Source organism: Anomaloglossus baeobatrachus, chromosome 11 (assembly GCF_048569485.1).
Source record: "Anomaloglossus baeobatrachus isolate aAnoBae1 chromosome 11, aAnoBae1.hap1, whole genome shotgun sequence".
In the NCBI taxonomy this organism is placed as follows: domain Eukaryota; kingdom Metazoa; phylum Chordata; class Amphibia; order Anura; family Aromobatidae; genus Anomaloglossus; species Anomaloglossus baeobatrachus.
Genome location: NC_134363.1, coordinates 34,397,169 through 34,411,110, shown reverse-complemented (window position 1 = coordinate 34,411,110; position 13,942 = coordinate 34,397,169). Strand labels below are relative to the sequence as shown.

The following is a 13,942-nucleotide window of genomic DNA, read 5'->3' as shown; positions in this document are numbered from 1 at the left end:
CGACATGTCATACCTGCCTGGCTGTGTTTTCCCCAGTAGAGTTAGCCATTTGCCAAGAGTGGAGAGAACAATTTAAAAGGGGTCTTTTCCAGTAAGACGAGACCTTTAAAGCTTCGGATTCGACATCACTGTGATCCTCTGATTTGTATCTATTCCCAAACTGAAGATCATTTTCCCCTTTAAGTCACAGATATCGAAAAACACATTTGTTACGGGGGACAACAAAGATCTTTTCATGTGACGAGCCAAGAACGTGAACACCCCATCCTTCACTATCCCTGTTCCAAGACTCCTCTCTCCCACATTCGATCTCCCCCTCCACATCACAGCCTGAGCTGTGGGGGCACAACATGGATCCCACGCGGCTCTCCTCCACACGGAGCGTGACTGCTGAAGAGCGGCCTCGCAATCCAAAGCGGATCCCACAAGTGTCACCTGGGCAAACTTAACCCCTGAGGGAAGCGGATTGTACAACAAGCAGCGCCAAAGTGCCGGGCGAAGCTTCAAAACGGGCCATAGCAACAAGTCCGACCGGGGAACGGTTTGGCATAGACAACAAACACGCCAGGCAGGAATCCAGAACAAGCGCCGGCATAAAGCGCAGCATACAGGAACACGCACACAATACAAACAATAAGTGCCACTTGTCAACTACATTAAGATTTGGCAAAACTTATAATATATCCTGTGCGCTAATATTCTATATACACTTACAATATAGAACGTTGGCTAAGTGCCTGTTCACATCTCACATTTGTGACTGTCGGAAGGGCCATCAGAAAGCCCAAAAAACGGAAATCACTATGATGAAGAAGAACCACTTTGCACTACGCCTGGGCCAAGTCAACCTTGGAGGATACGAAATCTTAACTACCATGGTAAGGCGTACGCCGAAAAAAATAAACAGGACACTATCGGAGCAGAGAACAGACTTGTTGGCCCACCCTGGCCCTTATGTTTTAATGTTGCCATATTATAAAGCTCTGTTCACATTGTGTTTGAGCCTTCTATTTCCAGTATAGATGAAGGAATCCATAAGGCTGGAAGATTCAGCGTTAGGCTAATTTCACACATCAGTTTTTTTTCCATCAGGCACAATCCAAAAAAAACCCAAACGGGTAAAACTGATCCGGCGCTAGATCCGTTTTATCCCCATTGATTTGTATTAGCGCCAAATTGTGCCCGATGGCCTTGCGTTGCATCCGGCTTTTGCCGGATCCGTCATAATTGCCTAAAGCGGCGGCCGGAGGGAACGTATCTTGAACATTTTTTTGTCCGGCAAAAAAAAAAAAAAAAAGTATCACGCTGGATCCGGCGCGATACGGCGTGTTTTACAATGGAAGCCTATGGACGCCGGCGTAATGCGGTAAAAACGGATGCGGCCGCCGGATCAGTTTTTGTAAACTGAGCATGCTCCTATGTATTGAAAAAAAAAAAAAAAACAGATCCAGCAAAAAAAAAAAAAAAAAAAAAAAAAAAACGGACGAAAAGGATGCAAAGACGGATGCGCCGGATCAGTTTTTTGACGGATCAGGTATATTGGAACCGTAAAAAAAAAAAAAAAAAAAAAAAAGGATCAGGCAAGTCAATTTTTGCATATTCTGCACCGGATCCGTTGCATCAGGCACACGCCGGATTGTGCCTGATGCCAAAAACTGGTGTGTGAAATTTGTCTAACTTGTACTTTATTGACATCCCTGGTGCTTGCCTGCCGGCGAGCCCAACCTCGGGCCAAGGGGCCTGCCGGCGAGCCCAACCTCGGGCCAAGGGGCCTGCCGGCGAGCCCAACCTCGGGCCAAGGGGCCTGCCGGCGAGCCCAACCTCGGGCCAAGGGGCCTGCCGGCGAGCCCAACCTCGGGCCAAGGGGCCTGCCGGCGAGCCCAACCTCGGGCCAAGGGGCCTGCCGGCGAGCCCAACCTCGGGCCAAGGGGCCTGCCGGCGAGCCCAACCTCGGGCCAAGGGGCCTGCCGGCGAGCCCAACCTCGGGCCAAGGGGCCTGCCGGCGAGCCCAACCTCGGGCCAAAGGCCTGCTCAGTGATTAACAGCCATGACCGGCTCCCATTATTACCCAATTCTAACTTTTATGCTACGGTATATCAAACTAAGGTCTTGAATGACAAACCTTCCTAGAGACTTACACCTCATGCACATTGCAAATCTACAGCACGCAACGTCCCTACAATACCCAGATAAGTGCCGCCATATAGTGCCTTCATGCTGCACTGTACAGCCCTGAGGTAGCAGTAATAGAAGCATTTAGCCAGGCCTTTCCAAAATATGTCATACACCCCCCTTGCTTCCCTCCCCCCCAAAAAAATATAAATATGGAATTTGAGTGTTTACATAGTTCTTTAGGAGTGACATAATTGAGAATCCCACCAGATAAGGACAACTCCCTGCAACCACTGTATATAAATAACGATTGTCCTAAGTGGTCAAGGTATTCCGAAAACTGCGCCAAGTCCAGTCTGAACACGGTCCTAACATTGCGCCTTCATTCTACAGTTACCGATATCGAAATGTGTTTAATCGGACTCTACAGAGACACAATCCCTATCGGAGGCGCACGCAACAGATAAGCTGGGAAGACGTCCAGTTCTGAACTTCCACTTTGACTACAGGGATAGTTTTTTTTCTTAACCAAAACTTATTTAAAGGGCCCTGCTCCGAAATCTATTGGCCGTGTATTCCATACGCACTACTCCATTATGTACACAAGTCATACCCTTGGTTTATTCCATAGGGGGCAGCGTACGCCTATGTGGATGTAATCTCCAACTGGATCTTCTAGGTTAAGGCAGTGTTATCTGGAGCCATCTTCTGGGTAAAGGCACTGTTATCTCAAGCGCTCCTTTTTGTGTTTATATAAGGGGTGATGGGGCTCATAATAAAAAGGAACATAAAAAGAGGGCATTTACAATTGTGAAAACCCTCTTCACCTTCTGTACAATCTGCATATCTAAAGCACACAAACAGGCCACTCACCCTATATACTGCCTTTTGTCTAACACAGTCTGACAGGCACCAAACTAATACAACCCCTCCCCCCCAATCTCCTTGCAAATTGTGTCCCACAATAACACAAGACAACTCTGTCCCTGTGACTTCCCAGACAAGGAAAGGACTGGGGAAGAAAAAAATACAAACCACAACAACTCCATAGCACAAGTTGTTCCTGGAAGCAACCCTGGTGCTGCTATCTCTTTAAATGCACCAACCTCCCCCCCTCTCCCTTCCCTCCCTCTTCCCCATCCCAAACCACACCACCCTCTCTCTAATCCCTTGAGCCAAAAGCTAAAAGGCTGGAATTCAATCTCTGTTTCAAAAAACCAACATTACATCACTCCGATTCCAGGACAGCTTTAAAGACACAGACTGCAGGAGCAGCGCTCACACACTCACATTTATACATTTAAACAGTGGAAAGTTTACAAGGAATTTCCATCTGTCTGGGCCTGCAAGTTAACGCAAGGTCTTAACTCTTTCCGCACCGGAGAGGCAAAACGAAGCAATATGGAGTGAATCAATTCTATTTTTTTTAATATATCTCTATATCTATCTATATCTCTCTCTCTCTATATATCTATTTTTTTATTATTTTTTATACAAGACAAAAATCAGGTTGATGCTTATTAATGTAATAAATTGAGGAGTTCGATACTTTGTACTTATGTTAAAAACAAGAATATAAACTTGTAAACCACCAAGGAATAAATAAAAATAATATTAAATATTTTTTTATTTATTCCATGGTGCTTTACAAGTTTATATTTTTTAAATTTAAAATATATTCCTTTATAAAAAAAATATTTTTTTAATCATTTTCTTCCAAGTAGATAAACTTTGTGATTATTATTATTATTATTAATAATAAATAATTTAAAATAAAATATTTATATATTTTTTTTATTCCATGGTGCTTTACAAGTTTATATTCTTCTTTCTAAATTTAAAATATATTACTTTTTATTTTCTTTAATAATTTTCTTTTAAGTATATAAATTTTGTGATTAATAATAATAAATAATAATTTATTTATTTTAAATTATTATTTATATTTTTTTATTCCATGGTGCTTTACAAGTTTATATTCTTTTTAAATTTAAAATATATTCCTTTTTAAATATATTTTTTTAAAATCATAATCTGCCAAGTATATAAACTTTGTGTAGTATTATTATTATTATTATTATTATTATTATTATTAATAATACAAAGTTTATATACTTGGCAGAAAATGATTACAAAAAATAAAAAATATATATTTGAAAAGGAATATATTTTTTATTAAAAAGAATATAAACTTGTAAAGCACCATGGAATAAATAAAATTAATAATAATTATTATTCATTATTATTATTATACACAGTTTATATACTTGGCAGAAAATGCTTAAAAAAAAATAAAAAATTAAAAAGTAATATATTTTAAATTTAAAAAGAATATAAACTTGTAAAGCACCATGGAATAAATAAAAAAAAAAATAGTAATAAATAATAATAATACAAAGTCTATATACTTGGTAGAAAATGATTAAAAAAAGTTAAAAAGTAATATATATTTTAAATTTAAAAAGAATATAAACTTGTAAAGCACCATGGAATAAAAAAATATAAATAATAATTTAAAATAAATAAATTATTATTATTATTTATATTTTTTTATTCCATGGTGCTTTACAAGTTTATATTCTTTTTAAATTTAAAATATATTCCTTTTTAAATATATTTTTTTAAAATCATTATCTGCCAAGTATATAAACTTTGTGTATTATTATTATTATTATTATTATTAATAATACAAAGTTTATATACTTGGCAGAAAATGATTACAAAAAATAAAAAATATATATTTGAAAAGGAATATATTTTATATTAAAAAGAATATAAACTTGTAAAGCACCATGGAATAAATAAAATTAATAATAATTATTATTCATTATTATTATACACAGTTTATATACTTGGCAGAAAATGCTTAAAAAAAAATAAAAAATTAAAAAGTAATATATTTTAAATTTAAAAAGAATATAAACTTGTAAAGCACCATGGAATAAATAAAAAAAAAAAAATAGTAATAAATAATAATAATACAAAGTCTATATACTTGGTAGAAAATGATTAAAAAAAAGTTAAAAAGTAATATATATTTTAAATTTAAAAAGAAGAATATAAACTTGTAAAGCACCATGGAATCAATAAAAAAAAAATAGTAATAAATAATAATAATAATAATAATAATGCACAAAGCCTATATACTTAGCAGAAAATTATTAAAAAATAAAAAAAAATATTTAAAAAGGAATATACTTTAAATTTAAAAAGAATATAAACTTGTAAAGCACCATGGAATAAATAAAAAATATATGTAAAAAATAATAAATAATAAAAGTTTATATACTTGGCAGAAAATTATTAAAAAAAAAAAAAAATATTTAAAAAGGAATATATTTTTAATTTTTGTGTTAGTAATACGGACTTGGCTCAGGTTTAAAGAAACCAAAAAAATAGATGTGAGCGTTTCGGGAGCCTCAATTAGGGACAAGTCTTAACAGAAGCAGAATAGACTTTAGGAAGAGAGAAGAGGAGGGTGAAGAAGAGGAGGGGGGGAAAGGCTTCAAATTCCAAAAGACAGACAATCAGGCTACCCAGGGAGGGGGGTGGGTTTAAGGTGGCGCCAAATAAAAAGGAAAGGGGATACTAAATAACATTACAAAAGAAGAAGAAAAAAAAAAGAAAAAAAAAAGAAAAAAAGGAGGGAGATTGGACACCAGAAATGACAGCTTGTGTCCTAAGGAAATAGACACCTGGAAATACTTTTGTTGGGGTCGAAACTGAACGGCGTTCATAGGAGGCGCATCGAAACTAAAAAATTAAAGTTACGCGCTGGAAAGCCAATGATTAAAGAGCGGTTATTTAAGAAGACTGATCATTGATTTTACGTTATTCTCTGTTGTAGGTATAATTTTACGCTTTTTTTAATTCTTCAAACATATCAATAGACGTTAAAAAAAAAAAAAAAAAACTATACATGCAAAAAAAAAAAAAAATGGGAAAAGATTGTTACCTCCGGGATTGAATGGACATTTTCAAGTGGTTGATCATTGTATGCTCTCCCCGTGTTTGCGTGGGTTTCCTCCTGGTTTCTCTCACTCCAGATTACACTGCTAGGGAAGTTAGATTATGATCCCCAACAGGGACAGTGAAATTTAGATTGTGAGCCTCAATGTGGGGAAAGTGGAATATAGATTGTGAGCCCCAATGGGGACAGTGGAATTTAGACTGTGAGCCCCAATGGGGAGGCATCAGTGGAATTTAGATTGCAAGCATTGATGGGGGTCAGTAGCATCTAGATTGTGAGCACCAATGGGGAGGGGAGTGATGGAATTTAGATTGCGAGCCACGATAGGTGAGTAATGTAATTTAAATTGGGAGCCCGATGGGGGGTTAAACAGTGGCATTTAGATTGCGAGCCCTAATGGGGGTGGGGGGGGATTTAGATTGTGAGCCCTGATGGGGAGGGGGGGGCAGTATCATTTAGATTGTGAGCCCTGATGGGGAGGTGGGGCAGTATCATTTAGATTGTGAGCTTCGATGGGGAGGGGGGGGCAGTATCATTCAGATTGTGAGCTTCGATGGGGAGGGGGGGGGCAGTATCATTTAGATTGTGAGCTTCGATGGGGAGGGGGGGGGGCAGTATCATTTAGATTGTGAGCTTCGATGGGGAGGGGGGGGCAGTATCATTTAGATTGTGAGCTTCGATGGGGAGGGGGGGCAGCGTAATTTAGATTGTGAGCCCCAATGGGGAGGAGGGTTGGAATTTAGATTGTGAGCCTTAATGGGGAAGGGGGATGGAATTTATAAAACACCAATTTTTTTTGGGAGGTAGTGTAACTTAAGATTGCAAGCCCAGACGGGGGACAGCAGAATTAAGGTTGCGAGCCCCAATGCGAAGAAAGTGTAATTTAGATTGTGAGCACCAATGGGGACAGTGGTGAACACATCTGTGATGTGCTGTGGAATTAATAGCACTATATAAGTGAGGAAAATAGTATTGGTGAATGGAGGCGGGAGGTTTTGGACATTAATGGGGGCAAGTGAGGTGACAAGCAGCTATCCCAACCCAACCACCCCATGAGCAGCCATCAGACAAGGAGGTAGCCTCAAAACATCAAACAAGTAACAAGAACAACAATCCTGGACACTAACCCAAAAAAAGGGGGGGGGGGGGGGGAAATCACTCGGCTTATCACACGTTATCCAGCAGAGCAGCCACCCAGGGGTTAATCCACGGAGCAGGCTTAGCTCATGGAAAGTAAATTGCCATTAGCAGCTTCTGGACAAAGTTTAGTGCTTAACCCCTGCACTCCCGGCCACCTTAAGAGCACGTTGTGTGCAGGAAACAAAAAAAAAAAAGTTCCATTTGGAACGTTGAGATCGGATACAATGTATCCCCCCGTGGACCGGGGGAGCTAGAAACCGAGCGGTGGTAAGGATCCCCGCACGGCGTGACAGCTCCCTAAAAACGGGGTCTGCAGAGGGACAGATCCACGGCGTGACCGGAGTGGGGGAGAAGCAGGGGGCGCACGGAATTCCCAGTGCAAAGTGTCATCACAAAACTACAGCGCTACAATCGGGGGCTGCACTGGAGGGCAGGGGTCACTGCGAGTGCACGGCACGAGTGATCGCGATATATGGAAGTGACACAATCACAGCCGGCGTGTGCGCGACAAAGTTCTGCAGCAACAAGTGCGCGGCGCGGGCGCCATGTGGCCGGAGCGCAGACTCGCGGAGTTGTACTTGTTGTGTTACCTGGCTCGCCGGCCGGGGTCTTCATGGCTGTGTCCCGCTGACTGCTGCTCTGCTCTCCTCTCGGTGCCTGGCTCCGGTGTGAGGATCGTCTCCACCTCCCGCTCGGGCCCCGGTCTCTCCTCCTACCTCCCCCCCCCCTCCGCGCTCACATTACACCCGCGGGACGCCCACGCCGTGGGGAGCCGCCCCCTCATGACGTCACGCAGCACACAGCGTCGCCATGGAGACCGACCCCCTCCTCACCGACGCGCAGCACACGTCCTGGTGACGGAGGACTGGGGGAGTTGTGTGTACGGCGGGTGTGAGGGCTGACATGTTATATGTGTGTATATGTGTGTACGGCGGGTGTGAGGGCTGACATGTTACATGTGTGTACGGCGGGTGTGAGGGCTGACATGTTATTATATGTGTGAGGGGTGACATGTTATATGTGTGTATATGTGTGTACGGCAAGTGTGAGGGGTGACATGTTATTATATGTGTGAGGGGTGACATGTTACATGTGTGTATATGTGTGTACGGCGAGTGTGAGGGGTGACATGTTATTATATGTGTGAGGGGTGACATGTTATATGTGTGTACGGCGAGTGTGAGGGGTGACATGTTATTATATGTGTGTGAGGGGTGACATGTTATTATATGTGTGTGAGGGGTGACATGTTATTATATGTGTGTGAGGGGTGACATGTTATTATATGTGTGAGGGGTGACATGTTATATGTGTGTACGGCGAGTGTGAGGGGTGACATGTTATTATATGTGTGTGAGGGGTGACATGTTATATGTGTGTACAGCGGGTGTGAGGGGCGACATGTTATATGTGTGTACAGCGGGTGTGAGGGCTGATATGTTATATGTGTGTACAGCGGTTGTGAGGGCTGATATGTTATATATGTGTACAGCGGGTGTGAGGGCTGATATGTTATATATGTGTACAGCGGGTGTGAGGGGTGACATGTTATATGTGTGTGAGGGATGACATGTTATATGTGTGTGAGGGGTGACATGTTATATGTGTGTACAGCCGGTGTGAGGGATGACATGTTATATGTGTGTACGGAGGGTGTGAGGGCTGACATGTTACATGTGTGTATATGTGTGTATGGCGGGTGTGAGGGGTGACATGTTATATGTATGTGAGGGCTGACATGTTATATGTATGTGAGGGGTGACGTTATATGTGTGTACGGCCAGTGTGAGGGGTGACATGTTATATGTGTGTACGGCCAGTGTGAGGGGTGACATGTTATATGTGTGTGAGGGGTGACATGTTATATGTGTGTGAGGGGTGACATGTTATATGTGTGTGAGGGGTGACATGTTATATGTGTGTACAGCCGGTGTGAGGGCTGATATGTTATATGTGTGTACAGCCGGTGTGAGGGCTGATATGTTATATGTGTGTACAGCGGGTGTGAGGGCTGATATGTTATATGTGTGTACAGCGGGTGTGAGGGCTGATATGTTATATGTGTGTACAGCGGGTGTGAGGGCTGATATGTTATATGTGTGTACAGCGGGTGTGAGGGCTGATATGTTATATGTGTGTACAGAGGGTGTGAGGGCTGATATGTTATATGTGTGTACAGCGGGTGTGAGGGCTGATATGTTATATGTGTGTACAGAGGGTGTGAGGGGTGACATGTTATATGTGTGTACAGAGGGTGTGAGGGGTGACATGTTATAAGTGTGTAGTACAGGCGGAGGGTGTGAGGGGTGACATGTTATATGTGTATAGTACAGGCGGAGGGTGTGAGGGGTGACATGTTATATGTGTGTAGTACAGGCGGAGGGTGTGAGGGGTGACATGTTATATGTGTATAGTACAGGCGGAGGGTGTGAGGGGTGACATGTTATATGTGTGTAGTACAGGCGGAGGGTGTGAGGGGTGACATGTTATATGTGTGTAGTACAGGCTGCGGGTGTGAGGGGTGACATGTTATATGTGTGTAGTACAGGCGGAGGGTGTGACGGGTAACATGTTATATGTGTGTAGTACAGGCGGAGGGTGTGAGGGGTGACATGTTAAATGTGTGTAGTACAGGCGGAGGGTGTGAGGGGTGGCATGTTATATGTGTGTAGTACAGGCGGAGGGTGTGAGGGGTGACATGTTACATGTGTGTAGTACAGGCGGAGGGTGTGAGGGGTGACATGTTAAATGTGTGTAGTACAGGCGGAGGGTGTGAGGGGTGACATGTTATATGTGTGTAGTACAGGCGGAGGGTGTGAGGGGTGACATGTTATATGTGTGTAGTACAGGCGGAGAGTGTGAGGGGTGACATGTTATATGGGTATAGTACAGGCGGAGGGTGTGAGGGGTGACATGTTAAATGTGTGTAGTACAGGCGGAGGGTGTGAGGGGTGGCATGTTATATGTGTGTAGTACAGGCGGAGGGTGTGAGGGGTGACATGTTACATGTGTGTAGTACAGGCGGAGGGTGTGAGGGGTGACATGTTAAATGTGTGTAGTACAGGCGGAGGGTGTGAGGGGTGACATGTTATATGTGTGTAGTACAGGCGGAGGGTGTGAGGGGTGACATGTTATATGTGTGTAGTACAGGCGGAGAGTGTGAGGGGTGACATGTTATATGGGTATAGTACAGGCGGAGCGTGTGAGGGGTGACATGTTATATGTGTGTAGTGCAGGCGGAGGGTGTGAGGGGTGACATGTGAAATGTGTGTAGTACAGGCGGAGGGTGTGAGGGGTGACATGTTATATGTGTGTAGTACAGGCGGAGGGTGTGAGGGGTGACATGTTATATGTGTGTAGTACAGGCGGAGGGTGTGAGGGGTGACATGTTATATGTATATAGTAAAGGCTGCGGGTCTGAGGGGTGACATGTTATATGTGTGTAGTACAGGCTGCGGGTCTGAGGGGTGACATGTTATATGTGTGTAGTACAGGCGGAGGGTGTGAGGGGTGACATGTTATATGTGTATAGTACAGGCTGCGGGTCTGAGGGGTGACATGTTATATGTGTGTAGTACAGGCGGAGAGTGTGAGGGGTGACATGTTATATGTGTGTAGTACAGGCGGAGAGTGTGAGGGGTGACATGTTATATGTGTGTAGTACAGGCGGAGAGTGTGAGGGGTGACATGTTATATGTGTGTAGTACAAGCGGAGGGTGTGAGGGGTGACATGTTAAATGTGTGTAGTACAGGCGGAGGGTGTGAGGGGTGACATGTTAAATGTGTGTAGTACAGGCGGAGGGTGTGAGGGGTGACATGTTACATGTGTGTAGTACAGGCGGAGGGTGTGAGGGGTGACATGTTACATGTGTGTAGTACAGGCGGAGGGTGTTGGGGGTGACATGTTACATGTGTGTAGTACAGGCGGAGGGTGTGAGGGGTGACATGTTATATGGGTATAGTACAGGCGGAGCATGTGAGGGGTGACATGTTATATGTGTGTAGTACAGGCGGAGGGTGTGAGGGGTGACATGTTATATGTGTGTAGTACAGGCGGAGGGTGTGAGGGGTGACATGTTACATGTGTGTAGTACAGGCGGAGGGTGTGAGGGGTGACATGTTATATGGGTATAGTACAGGCGGAGCATGTGAGGGGTGACATGTTATATGTGTGTAGTACAGGCGGAGGGTGTGAGGGGTGACATGTTATATGTGTGTAGTACAGGCGGAGCGTGTGAGGGGTGACATGTTATATGTGTGTAGTACAGGCGGAGCGTGTGAGGGGTGACATGTTATATGTGTGTAGTACAGGCGGAGGGTGTGAGGGGTGACATGTTACATGTGTGTAGTACAGGCGGAGGGTGTGAGGGGTGACATGTTATATGTGTGTACTACAGGCGGAGGGTGTGAGGGGTGACATCTCGTGGGTGTGGTTCACCAATATTTATGGCTGCAGACCAAATATTAAGTTTAGGAAGGCAATGAATGGGGCACCCCGCTGTGTCAGCAGTCACCGCTGTGTTTATGAGGAGGGGTGATGTGTGACTGTAGCCTATAGGATAGTGGATTACTGTAGAAAATCTTACAGTATATACACTACAGTTCAAAATTTTGGGGTCACCCAGACTCAATAGGATTGAGGTCTGGTGACTGGGCCCCTCCATTACAGATAGATACCAGCTGCCGGCTTCTTCCCTAAATAGTTAATGCATATTTTGGAGGTGCTTTGGGTCATTGTCCTGTTGTAGGATGAAATTGGCTCCAGTCAAGCGCTGTCCACAGGGTATGGCATGGCGCTGCAAAATGCAGTGATAGCCTTCCTTATTCAAAATCCCTTTTACCTTGTACAAATCCCCCACTTTACCAGCACTAAAGCAACCCCAGACCATCACATTACCTCCACCATGCTTGACAGATGGCGTCAGGCAGTCTTCCAGCATCTTTTCAGTAGTTCTGCGTCTCACAAACGTTCTTCTGTGTGATCCAAACACCTCAAACTTCGATTTGTCTGTACATAACACTTTTTTCCAATCTTCCTCTGTCCAATGTCTGTGTTCTTTTGCCCATATTAATCTTTTCCTTTTTTTAGCCAGTCTCAGATATGGCTTTTTCTTTGCCCCTCCGCCCTGAAGGCCGGCATCCCGGAGTCGCCTCTTCACTGTAGACGATGACACTGGCATATTGCAGGTACTATTTAACCCCTTCACGACCGGCCGATTTTTCACTTTTCGTTTTTTTTTTTCGCCATTCTTTTTCTAAGAGACGTAACTTTTTATTTTTCAGTCAATATGGTCATGTGAGGGCTCATTTTTTGCGGAACGAGCTGTACTTTTCAATGAAACCATAGGTTTTACCATATAGTGTACTGGAAAATGGCAAAAAAAAATCCAAATGCAGAAAAATTGCAAAAAAAGTGCAATAACACTATTGTTTTTGAGATATTGTATTCACTGTGTTCACTGTATGGTAACACTGATGTGTGGGTGTGATGCCTCAGGTCAGTGCGAGTTCGTAGACACCAAACATGTATAGGTTTACTTTTATATAAGGGGTTAAAAAAATTCGGAAGTTTGTCTGAAAAAAGTGGCGCATGTTTTACGCCATATTCCGTAACCCGTAGCGTTTTCATTTTTTCGGGATCTATGGCTCAGTGACGGCTTATTTTTTGCGACTCGAGCTGACGTTTTTAACGGTACCATTTTTGCGCAGATGCTACGTTTTGATCGCCTGTTATTGCATTTTGCGCAAAAGTTGTGGTGATAAAAAAATGTCATTTTGGCGTTTGGAATTTTTTTGCCGCTACGCCGTATACTGACCAGATTAATTGATTTTATATTTTGATAGATGCGGCGTTTCTGAACGCGGCGATACCAAATGTGTGTATATATTTTATTTTTTTAACCCTTTAATTTTCAATGGGGTGAAAGGGGGATGATTTGAACTTTTGTTTTTTTTTAATTTTTTAAAACTTTTTTTTTACTTTTTTTTTTATTTTACTAGTCCCCCTAGGGGGCTATAAGGATCAGCAGTCTGATCGCTCTGCACTATCTGCTGATCACAGCTACACAGCTGTAAACAGCAGATACGTGCACTTTCTGCTTCCCTGGCCTCCGTGGAAAGCGAAAGTGAAAGTAGTTCATGTCTAGCACAGGAGTCATCACATGACCCTGTGCTACCATGACAACCATCGGAAGTCACGTGATCATGTCACGTGACTTCCGGTAAGTAAAACTTTACCGCGATCGCGTTTATAATGGCGCTGTCACATATTGACAGCGCCATTACAGGGGTTAAACGGCACGAGCAGATAACGATTCTGCTCGTGCCTAACAGGCACACATCTCAGCTGTGAAAATCAGCTGAGATATGCGCCGATCGCAGCATGCTGCTGCCAGGAGACCGCGGGCAGTAACGTTATGACCGCTAGGACGTAATTTTACGGCCTGCGGTCGTTAAGGGGTTAATGAAGCCGCCAGTTGAGGACCTGTGAGGCATGGATTTCTCCCACTAGAGCCTCTAATGTCCTTGTCTTGTTGCTCAGTTGTGCAGCGCGGCCTCCACTTCTCTTTCTACTCCGGTTAGAGCCTGTTTGTGCTCTCCTCTGAAGGGAGTAGTACACACCGTTGTAGGAAATCTTCAGTTTTTTGCATGGAATTTCTTTCATTTCTAAGAACAAGAATAGACTGTCGAGTTTCACATGAAAGTTCTCTTTTTCTGGCC

At 43.1% G+C, this 13,942-nt stretch overlaps 1 protein-coding gene across 1 annotated transcript in view; it reads right to left on the bottom strand.

Annotated features, from left to right (window-relative positions):
• Window positions 1-7,894, bottom strand: part of ERF (ETS2 repressor factor) — a 56,014-nt gene extending 48,120 nt beyond the window's left edge. The window contains exon 1 of the mRNA XM_075329178.1: window positions 7,813-7,894. Within this exon, the coding sequence (XP_075185293.1) occupies window positions 7,813-7,837 (25 nt within the window). The 5' untranslated portion in view covers window positions 7,838-7,894. The remainder of the gene's footprint in view (window positions 1-7,812) is intronic.
• Between the last annotated feature and the right edge of the window lie 6,048 nt (window positions 7,895-13,942).